This window comes from Puma concolor, chromosome E1 (genome assembly GCF_028749965.1).
Source record: "Puma concolor isolate L17-30 chromosome E1, mPumCon1.1.hap2, whole genome shotgun sequence".
Lineage (NCBI taxonomy): Eukaryota > Metazoa > Chordata > Mammalia > Carnivora > Felidae > Puma > Puma concolor.
Genome location: NC_141680.1, coordinates 29,381,543 through 29,402,058, shown reverse-complemented (window position 1 = coordinate 29,402,058; position 20,516 = coordinate 29,381,543). Strand labels below are relative to the sequence as shown.

General features: G+C 36.2%; 1 protein-coding gene across 8 annotated transcripts in view; it reads right to left on the bottom strand.

Moving 5' to 3' along the window:
* The window catches only part of TRIM37 (tripartite motif containing 37), a 146,663-nt gene that overhangs the window by 89,581 nt on the left and 36,566 nt on the right, over nucleotides 1–20,516 (bottom strand). For all 8 annotated transcript variants that reach the window (XM_086686827.1, XM_086686825.1, XM_086686824.1 and 5 more), the window contains exons 9-11: nucleotides 14,556–14,680; nucleotides 8,064–8,114; nucleotides 6,388–6,469 (exon numbers count right to left, since the gene is read on the bottom strand). In XM_086686827.1, the coding sequence (XP_086542953.1) occupies nucleotides 6,388–6,469; nucleotides 8,064–8,114; nucleotides 14,556–14,680 (258 nt within the window). The remainder of the gene's footprint in view (nucleotides 1–6,387; nucleotides 6,470–8,063; nucleotides 8,115–14,555; nucleotides 14,681–20,516) is intronic.

The following is a 20,516-nucleotide window of genomic DNA, read 5'->3' as shown; positions in this document are numbered from 1 at the left end:
TTTAATAAAAAGGAATTTTTTTACTCCTGATCTTTATCAGCTAACAATATTAGAAATCTTTTTAATTTTAATCATAATTTTAAGGAAAATGTTTTAGTATCCTAAGTACATGCCAGCTGCACTTCCAACAAAATACTAGCTTTAAGATTTTTCAACACAGGATTCTGGAAAGATTGCAGCAATGGCAACATAGTTTATGCAACTCTCTAAATCCAAACAGAAAACAAAACAAAACACATAATTGGACAGAAAATCCAAAAGCTCACAAACAATATTTACAACAAAACTAGATAAAAGGTTATCTCCACAACCCCAAAAATATAAGCAAATAAAGATATATCAGTTACAGCCATTAAGACCTGTATGATATATACATCTTTATGGGAGAAAAGAGAGGGAAGCTGTAGGACATCTAATGAAACAAAAAACAGGAAAAAGCACAAAATGGCAAAGAGTTGGCCACTGAAAAGCCTCACAAGCCAAATACAGACAACTGAAAATGGAATGAGCTGCTCAACAGATTATGAACTGAGTACAAGGATGCCTAACATTAACAAGTCTGAGAATTAAATGCAGTTAAGTCACTCTAAATTTTATACACTTATAAGTTCTTATTCTTATTATAAACGAATGTATAGGGCCTTTCATGATAACTCCCGAGATTACATAGAAAGTGCTAGGAGTGAAATAAAAAATAAACAGCGGAGAAATAATAAAAACAAAGGAAGGAGAAGGGCAGAGCCAGGACATCTCTCAGAAAGCAAGGCACCATATTTATTTTTGATTGCCTTATGACACTGGATATCCACATACAAATGAAATCGGGTCCCTACTTCATGTACAAAAATTAACTCAAAATAGATTAAAGTTGTAAACGTAAATTCTAAAACTATAAAACTATTAAAATAAAACATAAGAAAAAAGCTTTATGACATTAAATTTGGTAAAGATTTCCTGGCTGTGAAACCAAAAGCAAAAACATAAATTTAACCACATCAAAATTTAAAACTTCTGCACATGAAATGCTAAAAGAATAAAAAGAAACTTACAGAATAGGAGATAATATGTATAAATTATACATCTAATAAATATGTGTAATCATAACCCCTAATAAGGGGTTAATATCCAGAATATATAAATTCCTACAACTCAACACCAACAACAAAATTTTCAAATGGGCAAAGGACTTGAGTACACATTTCTCTGAACAGGATGTACAAATGGTCAACAGGCATAAGATGCTCAATATTACTAGTCATTAAAGAAATGCAAACTGAAACCAAACTACTACCTCATTCTCATCAGGATGGCTACTATCAAAGCAGAAAACAAGTACTGACAAAGATAGGGAGAAACTGGAACCCTTGCGCATCACTGAGAGTATAAAATGGGGTAGTTCCTGCAGAAAACAGTGTAGAGGTTCCTCAACAAATTAAAAACAGAATTATCATTTGATTTAGCAATACCACTTCTAGGTACATAGCCGAAAGAACTGAAAGCAACATCTTGAGAAGATATTTGCACACCCATGTTCACAGTAGCACTATTCACTAGAGCCAAGAGGTAGAAGCAACCCAAGTGCCAATCAACAGATGAATGGATAAACAATGTGTGGTATAAACGATGTGTGGTATAAACGATGTGTGGTATACACACTGGATGTTGTTCAGCCTTAAAAAGAGAATTCAGACACAAGCCACAAAATGGATCAACTTTGAGGACATTATGTAAGAAGCCAGTCACAAAAAGACAAATACTGTATGATTCCACATATATGATATCTCTAGAGCAGTCAAATTCACAGAAACAAAAGGTTTAATGGTGGTTACCAAACTGAGGGGGAGGAGAAAGGGGGAGTTATCATTTAATGAGCAGAGAGCTTCAGTTCTGAAAGATGTAAAAAAAGTTCTGGAGATTTGCTGCACAACACGTGTATACACTTAACAATACTACATGTACACCTAGAAATGATTAAGATGGCAAATTCAGTGTTAAGCACTATTTGCCAAAGTAAAAAAAGAGAATAACATCCTTATAATGAAAATTCTTGAAAAACATACTCAAAGAGTAGATCAAAATTGTAACCCATTTCAAAACAATCCATGACACTAAGAAAACAGTATGACAACCTGCAGAAGGAAAAAAAAAATAAACAAATACGAATAGGACATAAAAGAGTAACATACCAGAATTAGAAACACTCAGAAATCAGGTGATAAAACTAAGGAAAGAATTAGAAATAAAAGAAAAAGTTATTTAAGAAATAATCACTGAACTAAAAAGAACATGAGAGCAAATAAACAAAACAGATCTTGTAAGTGAACTAAGGAAAATTTTTTAAATGAAAAAGAGGAGCATCTGGGTGGCTCAGTCAGTTAAGCGTCTGATTCTTTTTTTTTTTTTTTTAATTTTTTTTTTTCAACGTTTATTTATTTTTGGGACAGAGAGAGACAGAGCATGAACGGGGGAGGGGCAGAGAGAGAGGGAGACACAGAATCGGAAACAGGCTCCAGGCTCTGAGCCATCAGCCCAGAGCCTGACGCGGGGCTCGAACTCACGGACCGCGAGATCGTGACCTGGCTGAAGTCGGACGCTTAACCGACTGCGCCACCCAGGCGCCCCTAAGCGTCTGATTCTTGATCTTGGCTCAAGTCATGTTCTCATGGTTCATGAGTTTGAGCCCTGTGTCAGGCTCTGTGCTGACAACATAGGGCTTACTTGGGATTCTGTCTCTCCCTCTGACTACCCTTCCCCCCCAATTATGCACTCACTCACTCAAAATAAATAAACTTTAAAATAAATGAACGAGGGGCGCTTGGGTGGCTCAGCTGGTTGAGCATCCGACTTCAGCTCAGGTCATGATCTCACAGTTCATGAGTTCGAGCCCCATGTCGGACTCTGTGCTGACAGCTCAGAGCCTGGAGCCTGCTTCAGATTCTGTGTCTCCCTCTCTCTGCCCCTTCCCCGCTCATGCTCTGTCTCTGTCTCTCAAAAATGAATAAATGTTAAAAAAAATAAATTAAAAATAAATAAATAAAAATAGAAAAAAATGAATGAGTGAATGAATAAGAAATGAAAAGCTCATAAGAGTAGAAAGTGATAAATACTGAAGACAGGAAAAGAAATCTCAAAATACAGATAATACACCAAGTCCCAAGAAAAAAACAGAGAAAAAAACATAATAAATACTTAAAACTAGAATTCAGGAAATATTTTCTTAGGGGGAAAAAAAGATGGGACGCCTAGGTGGTTCAGTTGGTTAAGTGTCAACTTTGACTCAGGTCATCATCTCTCGGTTTGTGGGCTCAAGCCCCACACTGGGCTCTGTGCTGACAGCTCTGAGCCTGGAGCCTGCTTCAGATTCTGTGAATCCCTCTATCTCTGCCCCTCCCCTGCTCATGCTCTGTCTCTCTCTGCCTCTCAAAAATAAATAAAAAACATTAAAAAAGAAAAACAAAAAAGATCTAAATCTACATACTGAAAGACACCAGCATATGACTCAAAACAACCAAACACATAATAGTAAATTACTGGACTTAAACAAACAAATTTGGGCATTTAGTCCATATCACTGAATGCTTTTAAGAATTAGTTTATAATCAGATTTTACCTAATGGAAAATGGAATTAAACATTTAAGATACCCAATGATAGAAAATACAAGCTATGGATTTTATATCCAGCAATACTGGCTTTAGAGTATATAAATACAAACTTTTCAAAATATAAAGTCAGGGAATATTGTTTCCACTAGCTGTTCCAGTAGAATCTACTAGAGAATAAGATTCGGACATCAAAACTCCTACTTAATATGGCAGAAAGTGGGGAAGGGGTGTGGGAAACATGGAGTATAAACAAAAAAATATAAACAAAAGCAGTTAGTTCTCTGTAATCAAATTGATGGTAGAATTAGGACTTCCTATCCTGAAATATTTCTGTCTATAAGATGAAATAAAGCAGATGAGTGATTGGTTATATAATTTCCAAAGGCTTCAAGAGGTAGGATTCCTCTAGGTATTTATACAAAGGATTCAGGTATGCTGTTTTGAAGGAGCACATGCACCCCAATGTTTACAGCAGTGCTATCGACAATAGCCAAAGCATGGAAAGAGCCCAAATGTCCATCGACAGATGAATGGATAAAGAAGATGCGGGTGTGTGTGTGTGTGTGTGTGTGTGTGTGTGTGTGTGTGTGTATGTAGTGGAGTATTACTCAACAATCAAAAAGAATGAAATCTTGCCATTTGCAACAACGTGGATGGAACTAGAGTGTATTATGCTAAGCAAAATTAGAGAAAGACAAATATATGACTTCACTCATACATGGAATTTAAGATACAAAACAGATGAACATAAAGGAAGAGAAGCAAAAATAATATAAAAGCAGAGAGGGGAGCAAAACATAAGAGACTCTTAAATACAGAGAACAAACTGTGCGCGCTTGGTGGGGTTGTGGGTGGGGAGATGGGCTAAATGTACAAGGGCCATTAAGGAAGACACCTGGGATGAGCACTGGGTATTATAAGTAGGGGATGAATCACTGGATTCTACTCCTGAAATCATTATTGCACTATACACTAACTTGAATGTAAATTTAAAAAAATATACATACATAATAATTTTTAAAAAAGGGATTACTAAAATGGAAGGAGACACAGGTGTAATATAAAGAGATTAAGTAAAAACACTCCACAGTCTTGAACTTGAATTATAAATGTAAGCACTGACTCATGAGTTATTTTATCTTTAAAAAAATACATATATCAAAAAAAAACCCAGTATTTAATTATATAGCAATTTTAAAGTGTTCATAAATATATTTTGTCTACTGAGATCCCTGGAGCTTATCCAATTCAATTTTATCCATACTCCTACCCAGTTTTCTCGAATTATATTCTTTGGCCTAAAAACAACATAACAACAACAAAAAACCCCTATAATGTGTATCAATAATGAACTCTAATGTAAACTAGAACTTTGGATAATAATGTGTCAATAGGAGTTCATCAACTGTAACAAATGTACCACTCTGGGGCAAGATATGTTGATAATGGAGGAGCATGTACACGTGTGGGGTCAGGGGGCATATGAAACTCTCTTTACTTTTTACTCAATTTTGATGTTTAACTCAAAACTGCTCTAAAAAATAAAGTCTATTAATAAATTTTAAATAAATAAATAAATACAGATTTCCCCCTTTCCAAACATCTAACATATTTATCACTGTATTTCCTAGCTCCCTTCACCAAGGAGGTTAGAAACTGTGACCAACCTCATAAAAATAAGCATCCCTAGCACTCAGTTTGGTCTTGAAATATCACTTCCCACTAAAAGGAATCAGGACTCTTTGAATAAAATGGCTGACTCCAGATATGGAGTAGGAAATGTACATAATGAGCCTAGAACATCTTGCCATAAATATGAGAATAAGAAAGCCAACTCCTAAGAATCACTACTAGGGACTTTTAGAGTCAGAGCAAAGTGACACAGAAGCTAACTTAAAGACATTACATATGTATAAATCCATGAATTCATAATGACATTTTTAAAAACCTAATTGATCACTTCCAGAAAATACTAAGGATAACTAGTAAATAACAGGAAAAAATTGTTTCTTCTTTATAAACTATAACCATGGGTAGCCAAATAACAGATAACGGGAAGCATCTCTTAGAAGCGTATCTTTATAAAAGTTATTACAAATAAATGAAAAACAATAAAATGAGAATATCACTATTTTACAACTTCCAATGAATTAACAGATGTAGGCAATGAACATCGATAGCTGCCGATATCACAATAAGAGATGCAACTAGACATGGTGTGATAAAAGAACACACTACTACTTATACTGTTGCCATAGGAAGCAACTATATATCTCTCATCATGTCACTGCATCCAGCTGCCAATTTGCAGAAAATTCCTAGGTCAAAGGAACACACTGAAATGCACCATGAGTATGCAATCAGCATACATGTATTTTTTTATGGCTTTCTGTATCAATAATTTATTTTTATTTAAAAAATGATATCTAAAATAAGAATTTTAAATATTTCGTCTAAAGATAAATATCTTCCTGGAAATAAGAAATAAAATTCATGTAATGTCAAGGTTTATACTGTTCATTTTAACTCATTTTTTTGGTAGGCTTAGTAATCTACCCTATAAAAAAACCGTAATATTGTCATTACTTTAACTCTTTACTCCACTAAGAAAAGTGAACCAGGGAGCATCTTTATATCTGTTAGATGGGATATTGCCTGATTCATGAATTGCTTAATAAAGTAAATGAAATTGTCAAATTAAACATAAAAGTGAACCACTGTGCTACAGAACACTGAAAGAAAGACCCTGGTTTCAAAATTCATTAGAAATATGAAAAACTTACTGGGTAAACTTTTAACCTCCAACAAAGTCCTGAAACTTGAAGAGGTGGACTGTAAACAGGGTCTGCTCGCTGGCGCAAAGTGCTGAAGTAAAAGAAAACCAACCAAATCCCAAGATCAAAACTGTTGTGAAATATCAACAGGCAAAACCAAACTCTAAGCACTTTACTTATGTTACTTATTTGCAGTCCTAAACAAGTAAATGAAGGTGCTGAACAAGTCAAGACTCCACTGCATAAATTTATATATACTTACATTCTGAAATAAGGTTTAATGATACTGAAATATTCAGCAGTATCTTTTCAGTTTCAAAATTAGGACATTCAAGGGAAAAGGAAAATATAAAGAAAAATAAAACTAAGTGTCCTGAATTTAATTACCACTTCAACAAGCAGTCTTTTACCATTAGAGAAAAAACCCAATGGGCTTCTTCCTCACATAGCTGTAGTACAATTATCCTTTTCTAATATGGAAAAACTTAAGAAATATGCTTAATCTTAACATATGTGGGGATATCCTCAGAAAGTTTGTATTTTAGCCAAAAAATTATCCCATAAGAAAAGACAGATGGAGGAGGGCGCTCCAGCCCCCACTGTGCCACTGCGTGGCCCAGTCGGTTAGGCATCCAATTCTTGAATTTGACTCGGGCCAGGATCTCAAGGACGTGAAATCAAGCCCTGCGTTAGGCTCTACACCGAGCATGGAGCCTGCTTAAGATTCTCTCTCTCTGCTTCTCCCCTGCTTAGGTGCTCACGTGCTCTCTCTCTCTCTATATATCTCTCAAAAGAAAGAGAGATAAAGAGAGAAAGAGAAAGAGAGAGAGAGAGAGAAAGAAAGGAAAGAAAGAGGTATTAATCCTCAAACTTTGGCCTTTGGTGATGGTTATCACCTCCTAGAATTTCTCTCCCCAAGGCAAGGCCTTTTATTTCATGGTTCCCCATTTCCAAACTGTCTTTGAAAACAAGTCCCTTTAAGACCTCAGCGTTTTAAGATCTTTGTTTCCAATCTTCAAGAAAAAGTAGTAAAAGCTAACAAAGTAACATGCAAGTTACAAAGCATAAAATTTCTTATGACAATGGCCTCTCATTTACAATTTCTCACTTCCAGCTAAGATAAATGGACTCAAATCGACTTCCAAGGATGGGGGGATGGTCATTGACCTTAATAATCCCATTCGCCCCACCTTAGCAAAGGCTAAGTGGACCCTCTTCTTTAAAAACAATGGTTTCGGGGCGCCTGGGTGGCGCAGTCGGTTAGGCGTCCGACTTCAGCCAGGTCACAATCTCGCGGTCCGTGAGTTCGAGCCCCGCGTCAGGCTCTGGGCTGATGGCTCAGAGCCTGGAGCCTGTTTCCGATTCTGTGTCTCCCTCTCTCTCTGCTCCTCCCCCGTTCATGCTCTGTCTCTCTCTGTCCCAAAAATAAATAAACGTTGAAAAAAAAAAAAATTAAAAAAAAAAAATGGTTTCTTTTCCGAGACTAGATAGAGAAGCAATCTGTCCTGAAGATAAAATACAATCCAGACAAATGACCTATATGTTTCTAATATGAAACTTGCTTCTTCTAAGATTACACACTGAGTGACACAGATCCTTGTTCTGTATTCTACCCAAGAATGATACTTCCTGGCTCTTACTTAGGTAGACATACAAAACAAATCTCAGTAGTCAAAAACTCTTACCTGAAATTCTCTAAAACAAAAGTAGCTGAATCATAAGATGGTACTAATTCACTAAAAAGAAGCAAAAGGTAAAATAATTATTTAAGTTTAAAATTTCATTTAATTAAAAAACAAAGTCCCTCAGTAATATCTTTAAAATGTTTTTAAACTAAGTCCCTAAGAAATATTTTTCAATCCTTACTAAATACGGATATTAAACCAAATGAATTTGTAAAACCATCAAAAGCTAACATCAAAAGTTTTCAATTAAATTGGAGACTCAACAAATAGTTTATAAAATAGTTGGGCTTTTTGAGAAGCAACAAGTAAGCATTAAAATAAGCATAAGAGACTCTCAAAACTACTCATGGAAATAGGAAAAGGAAGGGTGCTTAAGTCGGGAACCTAAAATATGAAACAGATATAAGGAAGTTTAGAAAAAAACAAAAGAAACAGCAAAAGACATCACAATAAATCCCCAACTTCAGTCTCTAAAACAAATTACGAGGAATATTGATGACCTTAAATATTTTAAGAATATTAACTTGGAAATACCATTTTATGGAATAAGAATACATAATCACCTAGGGGCAAATAGAGTGGATAAGCAACAATTTCTTGGCAAGGCAAGATTACCTCAGGCAACTTAACTTTAGTTCCATACATTCTTCTCTAAAGAGAACTAAACTACAACACAACCACAGGATATACCCTTAGATATGTGAACAGTCTACAGTACTGTCATTCAAACACTTCAAAAGTCAGTCAATAAAACATTTATGATAAAGACACTATCATATACAGTATAACATAAAATATTCTGTATTTAATAAATAAAATTATAGAGGCGCCTGGGTGGCTCAGGGTGAGCAACCGACTTCGGCTCAGGTCATGATCTCACGGTTTGTGAGTTTGAGCCCCACGTCGGACTCTGTGCTGACAGCTCAGAGCCTGGAGCCTGCTTCTGATTATGTGTCTCCCTCTCTCTCTGTCCCTCCCCCACTCATGCTCTGTCTCTCTCTGTCTCAAAACTAAATAAACATTTAAAAAAATGTTTTTAATAAATAAAATTAATAAAATTATAAATTTACCGAAAAGATAAACTGCAAGCCATTTCACTGTATCCTCAGATATATCTTCTAAAGTTTAATTCATGAAAATTCATTATTACCAAAATAAAATATATGATAACATCTACAGCACTTTCACACTGTGATAGTGCCTAAAGAAATTAGTGGTTTGCCAGTGAAAACACAGCATAGATTTAAAAATATATTATTTTTTATTTTATGGTAAGTATGTAGCTAAATAGCTCATATCTTTTTCACATAAGTATGGGGTTTGCCCTGCAATAGTTAACTATATAGCTACTATCCTACCGTCAAACACCCCTAACCATATTCCAAGGCAGCTGTTACCTTTTCTTAAAACACTCATATTCCTCACTCCCAGATGTTTGCCTCGTTAATCTTTACTATTCTTTCAAGTAACAGATTAGAAGTCACGGTCCATTGAACGTCTGCTCTAACTTCTCTCCATTATGTTTCCGCACATTCAGTATACCAAACCCCAATTAGTAGAATGAATGTAAGCAGTACCTAGAAAGCCTACCTGGAACCACAAACCTAATCAGAGCTTCAAGGAAATGTCTCCAGGACAGTTTCCAAATTTGGTCAAGTCATGACATGCTTTTGTTTATAATTTCATGCAAGTTCCAATCATACCAGCGTTAGTTCGTTCTCCCACCAAATTCATAACATCTTTCATAACGCTTTTTCCACCATATCCTTAACATCCAGTGCTATACATTTCCTTTGTTGTTTTGGCTGGAAGACCAAACTATTATTTTGTCATATTTTTGTTAGCCATTAAGGGTCAAAAGAGTTCACCACAAAACTAAAAGGCCACTGCTAGAATGGGAGAAGATATTTGCAAATGACATTTCGGATAGCGGGTTAGTATCCAAAATCAATAAAGAACTTATCAAACTCAACACCCAAAATACGAATAATTCAGTGAAGAAATAGATAAAAGACATGAACACTTTTCCAAAGAAGACATCCAGATGGCTAATAGACACATGAAAGATGCTCCACATCACTCATCATCAGGGAAACACAAATTAAAACCACAGAGATACCACCTCACACCTGTCAGAATGGCTAAAATTAACAACTCAGGCAACAACAGAGGTTGGCGAGGATGTGGAGAAAGAGGATCTCTTTTGCACTGTGAGTGGGAATGCAAACTGGTGCAGCCCTCTGGAAAACAGTCTGGAGGTTCTTCAAAAAGTTAAAAATGGAACTACCCTATGACCCAGCAATTGCACTACTATTTATCCAAGGGATATAGGTGTGCTGTTTCAGTGGGGCACATGCACCCCAATGTTTATAGCAGCACTATCAACAATAGCCAAAGTATGGAAAGAGCCCAAATATCCATCAACAGAGGAAGGGATAAAGAAGATATGGTATATATGGTATATATATACAATGGAGTATTAATTATGCAGCAATCAAAAAGAATGAAATCTTGCTATTTGCAACAACATGGAGGAACTAGAGGGTATTATGCTAAGCGAAATTAGTCAAAGACAAGTATTGTATGACTTCACCCATATGTGGAATTTAAGATACAAAACAGATGAACATAAGGGAAGGGAAGCAAAAATCATATAAAAACAAGAAGCGGGACAAAACATAAGACACTCAAATACAGAGAACAAACTGAAGGTTGCTGGAGGGTTGTAGGTGGGGGCGGGGATGAGCTAAATGGGTAAGGGGCATTAAGGAAGACACTTTTTGGAATGAGCACTGGGTGTTATACGTAGGGGATGAATCATTGGAATCTACTCTTGAAATCATTATTGCACTATATGCTAACTAACTTGGAGGTTAAATAAATAAATAACCAAACATACATACATACGTACATACATACATACATACATAAATACCAAAACACAAAATAAATAAGAGAAGGAGATAATACGTTTAACTCAGAACAGTGGAGTGGAAAGCTTAGGAGCTAAAGAGCTAAAATAGATCACTAAAGCTCACTGACCAAGAGAGTATAGTATGATGTGCCCAAGCTGTCACTTGCAAGAGAAAATGATCACATTCAGAGCACAGAAAACCTCTATCAATCCCAGGGTATTGTGATGTACTCCTATACATGTATAATTTTTAGGGAAACTTTTTGAAAAATAACATTGTTAACAAATTAGTGCTATGTGGCAGCATTAAACAGGATGCATTATACAGCTGACCCACACTGTTCAAAGATCAATTGTAATTGATTACGAAATACTAGATTTTAATATATAATTCTATACTATTTAATATGGAATATACACCCAGTAAGATTATTAGTTTTTCTTCTTCTCTCCTGTGTAGCACAATAGTGCTGAACATATAGTCTTTAATAAATAACACCGCACTTGTTCAATGACTTTTTATTCTCCATTGTGGCTCCATCACAAATCAACTGATGGAACTTAAGGCAATCCAGTCCTAAGATCTCAAAGCTTAGAAACATTCACCACTGCCTTTGTACATCTAAATTTGATCTGTAACTTAACGTCAACAAAGCTACAAGCCAAAATGTCCAGTAAGGCAGTAAATAAGCATTATTTGGGAAAGAAAGGGTCCTAAGGTGAACTTTATCTATGGAAAGCTCCTTAATTTGTCATACTTAAAAAAATTTTTTTTGGTCGTTTCCTCTTTGATGTCCCTCCTACCTGCCTCCCTTGCTCCCTGCCCTCCCAATTTCAGTCCCTTCTATCTATACCAAAAAAACCAAGATAATGAAAAGGGACTGTTGGGGTTCTGAGCCACTTAGGCAGTTAGGGAACAGAAAGCAAAACAATCACTGGATGTAAGAGAGATTGACAAGAAATCTAAAGCAGAGGTGCCTGCCTAATGAGACACTGCAAGTAGTATCAGCATAGGAGTTTACCCATATTTGTGGTTCCCAAAATTGAGGACAGAATTACTCAGGATGCCCAAGATTCATTATCTAGACATCACCTCCAAATATTGCCAGGCAATAGGCTTGGGAATTTGCATTATGGACAAACACTCCAGAGCTGGCTTTGATATGTGATCCATGCACTATACTTTGAATTGAAAACATTTACCTTTAATTTACATCAAAACTTACGTTTCATTCCGCGGTGATGGATGGTTCCAAAAAGGTATTCTTCAAAACTGAAATGACTGACCATGTTATCAAAGAGGCAGCCTTTCGATATTGGTGAACATCCTTAGTTCACCTAATCTACTTAAGGATAGCAAATACCAAGTACTTTTAGTAATATTCAGTTCTTGATTAAAATAGGAATATTATATCTGGCTTGTTAATTCAGAGAGAAATGAAGACTTAATAGTCAGTGAGATCTACCCGAGTTCTGGCTGTCAAAAGAACTTTTTACCCTTCTGTTTATAGGACTATGGGTGGTGATAATCCTCAGGAATGCATCTGTGATGAGGAACAAGGGCTTACACCAGAAATTCTAAACCAGGGGCAGTTTTACTCCTAGGAAGCATTTGGCAATGTCTGGAAATATTTTCATCACAACTATAAAGGAACATGTGCTACTGGGACACTGCTAAACATCCCACAATAAACAACAAAGCTCCCTCAACCCCACAGAAAATTATCCTGATCAACAATGTCAAGGTTGAAAAACCCTGGCTTGCACTATTCAGTTGAGTACCATCAATGCCCTGTGGCCATCAGAGGGCACCACATATCAGAGAAAAAAGAAAAAACAATTATACATTTTTAAAACAAAGGCTATTTCCTTTAGGTAACACAGCCTTCAACATACTAAACATGTGGCAGTATTTCAAAGCCATCTTTAAAGTCTAAGATGGACTAAAATCTGCCATACCAACATTTTTATCTGAGGCAGTGGTTTAACCTCTCTTCTTAGGAACCAACTAAGGAGATTTTAAATGAACAAAATACAAATGCTTATTTGCACCCAATGTTATGGACCATCTGTGTCCCCCAAAATTTGTATGTGGAGGCTCTAATCCCCAATGTATTTGGAGACAGGACCTTTCCAAAAGAATCCCAAATGAATCTAATATACAGCTAATGCAAGAAACCATTGCTCTAACACTACAGGGCAAAAATGCTTGAAAGAATATGCTGTTCAAAAGAATTCTAAGACTACCCAAGATAAAAACTAAAAGGAGGTAATTAAGATTACCTGAGGTCATAAGGGTGGGAAGGACCCTAACTCAATAAAGCTCGTGTCCTTAGAAGAGAAAAAGATACCAGACACTGATCTCTGTGCTTGAGAGGAAAGGTCTTGTGAGGACACAGGGAGAAGGCTGTAAGCAAGCAAGAAGCCTCATCAGAAATCAGATTTCCTAGCACCTTGATCTCATACTTCTTACATCCAGAACTATAAGAGAATAAACTTCTGTAGTAGAAACCACCCAATCTGTGTTATTTTGTTATGGCTGTTCAAGCAGACTAATCTATCTGCAGAGATTTTATTTCAAATGACCTGAGGTATGAACCAGCATTGGTAATTTTCAATAGAATCCCAACTGAGTCTAACATACAACTAATGTCAAGAACCACTGGTCTAACACCACAGTGCAAACATGCTTGAAAGAATATGCTGGTTCAAAAGGATTCTAAGACTGCCCAAGACAAAAACTAAAAGATGCATAGAACACAACCAGCTGTTTCCTCCCACCACCTTTTAGGATCTGGAGGTAACATATGTCACCTTCAGAATCTTCTGGCATTTCATCCATATTCTGAGTTCTGTTTCTGGCAACATATATGTAAACAATGAGATATAAATTAAATTCAAAAGGTAAATAAAAGAATGACCATACTGCATCATGGATGGACCTTGAGGGCATTATGCTACATAAGTCAGAGAAAGACACATACTAAAAAAAAAAAAAAAAAAAAAAAAAAAAAGGGATCAGATGGTATACACTTCTAGTTATAAAGTAAGTCATGGAGATATACTAGATAGCATGGTGACTATAGTCAAAACTGTACTGCAAATTTTAAAGTTGCTAAGAAAACAGATCTTAAAAGTTCTCATTATAAGAAAAGTTTTTTAACTGTTTATGGTGACAGATGTTAACTAGACTTACTGTGATCGTTCTCCAATACTTGAAAAGGTCAAATCATTATGTTGTACACTTGGAACTAATATGTTACATGTCAATTATATACCAATTTAAAAAAATGAACAGATAGTGATTAAATTGGGATCAGTTACTTTTTCTACAGAAGGTGATACTCCAGGGAGAAACTAACTCCTAATTCAAGATCATCTCTTTACAGTCAAAAGTGTAACTCCACCAGAATTTTTAACCAGATTTACATGTATATAAAGTTTACTAAACCACATCATTATAAATAACACCTTAAAACACATAGAGTTAATTAAGAAAACTAACATTCTTTTGAAACAAGCATGTGCATATGCACATAAACGTTAAATGAAAATCAAGTTAAAAAACTATGTCGCACCTGGTAAAGTCTGGTGGAACAGGAGTGGTAACAAAGGACGCCATGGGCTTCCGATGAACTTGCTGAAACATCATGAGGATCTCTGAGCTCTTAGATATCAACTCACTCTTACTACAAGACCGCAGCTGTGTGAGGAAAACAATCAAATAAACAAAAGTAATATTCACTGGCATCACAAAATCCTCAATAAAGAATAAAAATAGGAATTATTTCGGTCATATTCTAGAAAAAAATGAGATAAAAATAGAATGACTGTTTCAAAGTGGTTTTGAGAGTTAAGAATCTACAAAGGATCTAAGTTATTTCCATTCTAACAGTAAAGTCACTGAGGAAATGTATTTGATTTTTTTTTTTTTTTTTTTTTAGCATTTATTTATTATTGAGAGACAGAGACAGACAGAACATGAGCATGGGAGGGGCAGAGAGAGGCGGCAACACAGAATCCGAAGCTTCAGACTCTGAGCTGTCAGCACAGAGCCCGGCGCAGGGCTCGAACTCATAGACCACAAGATCATGACCTGAGCCGAAGTCAGACACTTAACCGACTGAGCCATCCAGGCGCCCCAAGAAATGTATTTGATTTTAATGCATTTTTCTCACCTTGCACGTTAGCATAAATCCAACTATAAGCAAACACAACTGGCATAGAGAAGTTATTATATATACTAATGAACAAAACTCTATAGGTCAATAGCCATCAAACAAGGATTTCTCAAACTGCATTCAGAGAGAGAGAAATGTTAGGATGTAACAGACCCAGAGAAGTCTCAACTTCTATCAATTTGGAAAACACTACATTATGTAGTGCCAAAGGTTAAAAACTGAGAAATTCAACTCCAGTAAAATAAGCATAATAGTTAAAAGACTTTCTACTCCAGACCATCAATTTGAAGTCCTAATTCTGCCACACACTAATCATATGACTTTCAGAGTCTGTTTATCTGTAAAACTGGAATCATATCTACCACTGCTTACTTCACTAGGACTGTTGTAACAAGTATGAAGCCATATGTGAGACAGCTTTATAAACTGTTACAGGCTAAACAGTGCCTCCACCAAATTCCTGTTGGTCATAACCCCTAGTAAGTAACTCAGAATGTTAACTATATTTGGAAATAAGGTCTTTAGAGGATACAAAGAGAAAGCAGTGTCTACAAGAGACACCTCAGGGGAAAACAAAACTTCTGACACTTTGATCTTAAAACTCCCAGTCACCAGAACTATAAGAAAATAAATTTCTATTGTTTAAGCCTCCTAGTCTGTGTTATTTTGTTAGGGATGCCCTAGCAAAGTAATACACTATCAAATGCCATACAGATGATATTCATAATACTCACTACAGTTAGGTTTATATTTTTTAAATGACAGTTGCTTATAACTCGTGAAGAATAATATGATACGATATGACTGGTATCATACGACAAATATCAAAACCTACAGCTTTTGTAAAATATTTATTGAATGTGGGGCGCCTGGATGGCTCAGTCAGTTGAGCATCTGACACTTGCTTTTGGCTCAGGTCATAATCTCATGGTTCAGGGGATGGAGCCCCACACGGGGCTCTGCGCTAGCAGCAAGGAGCCTACTACGGATTTTCTCTCTCCCTTGCTCTCTGCACCTCCCGCATTCTCACTCACATGTTCTTGCTCTCAAAATAAACTCAAAAAAATTATGAATAAATAAATATTGAATGCCTATGATGAGTGTCCTTCCTTGACCCCATTTCCTCCAAAGGTAACTCACTCAAGTTTATATCACTACCATGTGTTTCCACATGTATTACGTGTTCAGCAATGTTCTGAATGTTTTTAGACTTTACATAAATACGACCAAGCTACATCACCATGTAGCCTACATTTTTCACTTAACATTGCTTCTGAGATTTGTTTATTGGTATCTACAGATCTACTCATTTCAGCAGTTTTAAAGAATATCATTGCATGAATATAATATGTTATTTTTCTCTGTCAATGAACATTCAGGTTGATTCCCATTCTTCATTATTAAAACTCTGGAGAGAAGACCCTTGTGCAGTTTCTTGTACACATATGCAAGTTTCTCTAGGATTTGAATTACTGGTTGAAACATACAACAACTTTAGCAGATATTAGCAAACTCCTGTCCAACATAGTTTACATCACTACTACACAAGTTCCCTCTGCTGTATATTGTCAACATTTACATTTTTACCTATTAATTTCTGCCAACTAATGGGTGTAAAATGGCATTTTGTTGTGGTTTTAGTTTATATTTACCAGACTAGCAATGAAACTTCACATTTACTGGTCTCTGTACACTTCTGTAAACTATCTGTTCATCTGCCTTGCCTACTTTTTGAGATTGCTTTAGTTATTTAGATTTAAACTGTATTTCTTTATAAATTCTGGATAGCAATTCCTGTTCAGGTTAGGAGTAACAAGTATCTTTTCCAAGTCTATGGCCTGTCATCCAAGTTGTTGAATTTCTTTTTTAAAGTTTGAATTTTAATGCATTCAAATCTTTCTATTTTGTACCTACTGTACCTTAAGAAATCTTTCTCTATCCCGCATCAAAGGTATTCTCCTCTAAACTCCTCTAAAAATAATCAAATTTTGCTACTGATGTTTAGGTCTTTAGTCCACCTGGAACTAAGTCTTGTGTATAAAATGAAGATCAAACTTTAGTTCCCACATGTACAAATGCCAATATTTGTTGAAAGGCCCATCCTTCTCCATTTCTGTCATGTAATGTATCAAGTCTCCACACATACCTGGGGTTCTGTTTCTGGGCTTTTTATTCTGTTTTTTTCTCGAACTGTCCTTGTGCTGAAACTTGTGTCATAATTACTATATTTTCACATTATGTCTTGATATATGACAGGAATTTTAACTTATTTTTTTTAATCTAAGACTATGCTGGCTATATGGGGCCCCTTGCTCTTTCACATTAATATTGGAATTTTACCAAATTCTTAGAAAATTTATGTTGAAATAAAGGCTGAATTGCACTTGTAGAACGGTATCAATAGCACCTTTATAACATTGAATTTTCCCCTACATAAATACACCATATTCCATAAAATGTAGTAGGCTATAAATTATTAAACATTAACTATTTTATGTGCTAGTATGAAAAAAACTTCACTAAATTATGGCTGTATTAACTGTTAAGACACATCCCATTTCAAATTTAATTTTTTTTAATGTTTATTTTTGAGAGAGAGAGAGAGATGAAGAGAGCGCAAACGCGCAAGTGGGGGAGAGGCAGAGAGAAAGAGAGACACACAGAATCTGAAGCAGGCTCCAGGCTCTGAGCTGTCAGCACAAAGCCCCATGCCAGGCTTGAACCCACGAACCGCAAGATCATGACTTGAGCCAAAGTTGGACACTTAACCTGACTGGGCCACCCAGGCGCCCAAGACATATCCCATATCAAAATAGCATAATATACATCTGAGAATCAATGAGATACAGGATGTTTCTTCATTCAACTCTAGTGTTTACAAAGGTCTCCAACACTTTTTATTAGATTTACTCAAAATCCTTAGTTTTTGTTATATTATGAACAGGATTACTTTCTGAGCTGTTAGCACAGAGCCTGACGTGGGGCTTGAACTCATGAACTGCGAGATCATGACCTGAACCAGTCAGTTGCTTAACCAACTAAGTCACCCAGTCGCCCCAAACAGGATTATTTTCAATTAAGTTTTCTAGCCGATTATTTCCGATATTTGATTTCTGTCTTGATTACATATCCAGTAACCAAGATAAGCTCACTAAAAAGGTGTAAGTTACATACTTTCTACGTAGATAACCATATCCTCTACAAATAACCAATTTTATATCTTCCTTTTAATATATTTCTACCACATTTATTGTCTTGAGGCCCCTGGGTGGCTCATTATGAACAAATGAGTTAAGCCTGCTTCAGAGTCTGTGTCTCCCTCTCCCTCTGCCCCAACTCTGCTCACACTCTCTCTCTCAAAAGTAAACACTGAAAAAAATTTTTTAATTTATATATATATATATAGTTGTACCATATTTACTGTTTTAATTTAACACACAGGAGTAGCACACTCAGAAGTGAAACGACAATATGAAGCAACCCTGGATTCTTTATCAGAGCTTCACAATTTTTACCATTTAGACTGTTTCCTATAAAATAAAGTTAAATGGGGGCGCCTGGGTGGCTCAGTCGGTTAAGCGTCCGACTACAGCTCAGGTCACGATCTCGCGGTCCGTGAGTTCAAGCCCCGCGTCAGGCTCTGGGCTGATGGCTCAGAGCCTGGAGCCTGCTTCTGATTCTGTGTCTCCCTCTCTCTCTGCCCCTCCCCAGTTCATGCTCTGTCTCTCTCTGTCCCAAAAATAAATAAACGTTAAAAAAAAATTTTTTTTAATAAAAAATAAATAAAGTTAAATGTATAGGTGCCTGGGTAGCTCAGTTGGTTAAGTGTCCGATTTCAGGTCAGGTCATGAATTCGCGGTTCATGGGTTCAAGCCCCGCATCAGGCTCTGTGCTGACAGCTCGGAGCCTGGAGCCTATTTTAGATTCCATGTCTCTCTCTCTCTCTCACTCTGTTCCTCCCCTGCTTGAGCTCTCTCTCTCTCTCAAAAATAAAGATTAAAAGAATAAAGTTAATGTAGTTCCCTTTTATTTTTTTTTTTATTTTTTATTTAAAAAAAATTTTTTTTTCAACATTTATTTATTTTTGCGACAGAGAGAGACAGAGCATGAACGGGGGAGGGGCAGAGAGAGAGGGAGACACAGAATCGGAAACAGGCTCCAGGCTCTGAGCCATCAGCCCAGAGCCTGACGCGGGGCTCGAACTCCCGGACCGCGAGATCGTGACCTGGCTGAAGTCGGACGCTTAACCGACTGCGCCACCCAGGCGCCCCCCCTTTTATTTTTTTAATGTTTATTTATTTTTGAGAGAGACACAGAGAGCAAGTGGGGACAGGCAGAGAGAGAAGGAGACACAGAATTCAAAGCAGTCTCCAGACTCCAAGCTGTCAGGACAGAGCCTGATGCAGGGCTCAAACTTGTTCCTTTTTAGTCTTAGTTTGCTAAGTAATTTAGCCATGAATGAAGATCAAATATAATAATGTTACTTTAAAAATTAATATTATCCTGTTCATTTTTATTTAAATGTTCATATAGTTTTGCTCTGTAATCTCTTGAGTTATAATCAAGAAGATTTTTCTGATAGTGAAACATTCCTTTCACTCCTTTGGGTAACCCTACTTGACCTGGCTTTTTCGTTCTTTATTATGGTTTTATTTTTTAGTAATCTATACATCCAACCTGGGACTTGACCTCAAAATCCTGAGATCAACTGTCGCATACTCCACTGAGCCATCCACTGGTCTTGCGCTCATTTGTTTTTGTACATATTCTACTGATTTTTAACTGCCAGTATATATTTAAGATTTTGGCATTTATGTTAAAATAAAATTGAGCTTTGGGGTGCCTGAGTGGCTCAGTCAGTTAAGCATCTGACTTCAGCTCAGGTCATGATCTCACAGTTCATGAGTTCGAGCCCTGCCTCAAGCTCTGCGCTGACAGCACCAAGCCAGCTTGGGTTTCTCTCTCTCTCCCCCTCTCTATCCCTCCCCCATGTTCTCTCTCTCAAGTAAATAAACTTTAAAAATAAAATATTGAGATTTAATTTTCTTACATTGTTCTTATGACAACTGGTTATTAATATTAGTGTTATACAGTCTTGAATGAGATCTAGTACTTTGGTATTCTCTAAGAAAAAATTACTTGATAGGCAAAAGACATTTAAAAATTTGGTAAAAATTTTCCATTAGTCTGAATTTGATGTCTTTAGAAGGAGACTTATCAACAATATAATTTACTTAATGTTTCTTGTTTAAGTTATATACTTTCTTAAGTGACTCTAGACAATTACAATTTCCTAAAAATTATCCTCGTCATGTAGATTCTACCTCAATAATGTTGCTCATATTTGTAAAGCACACA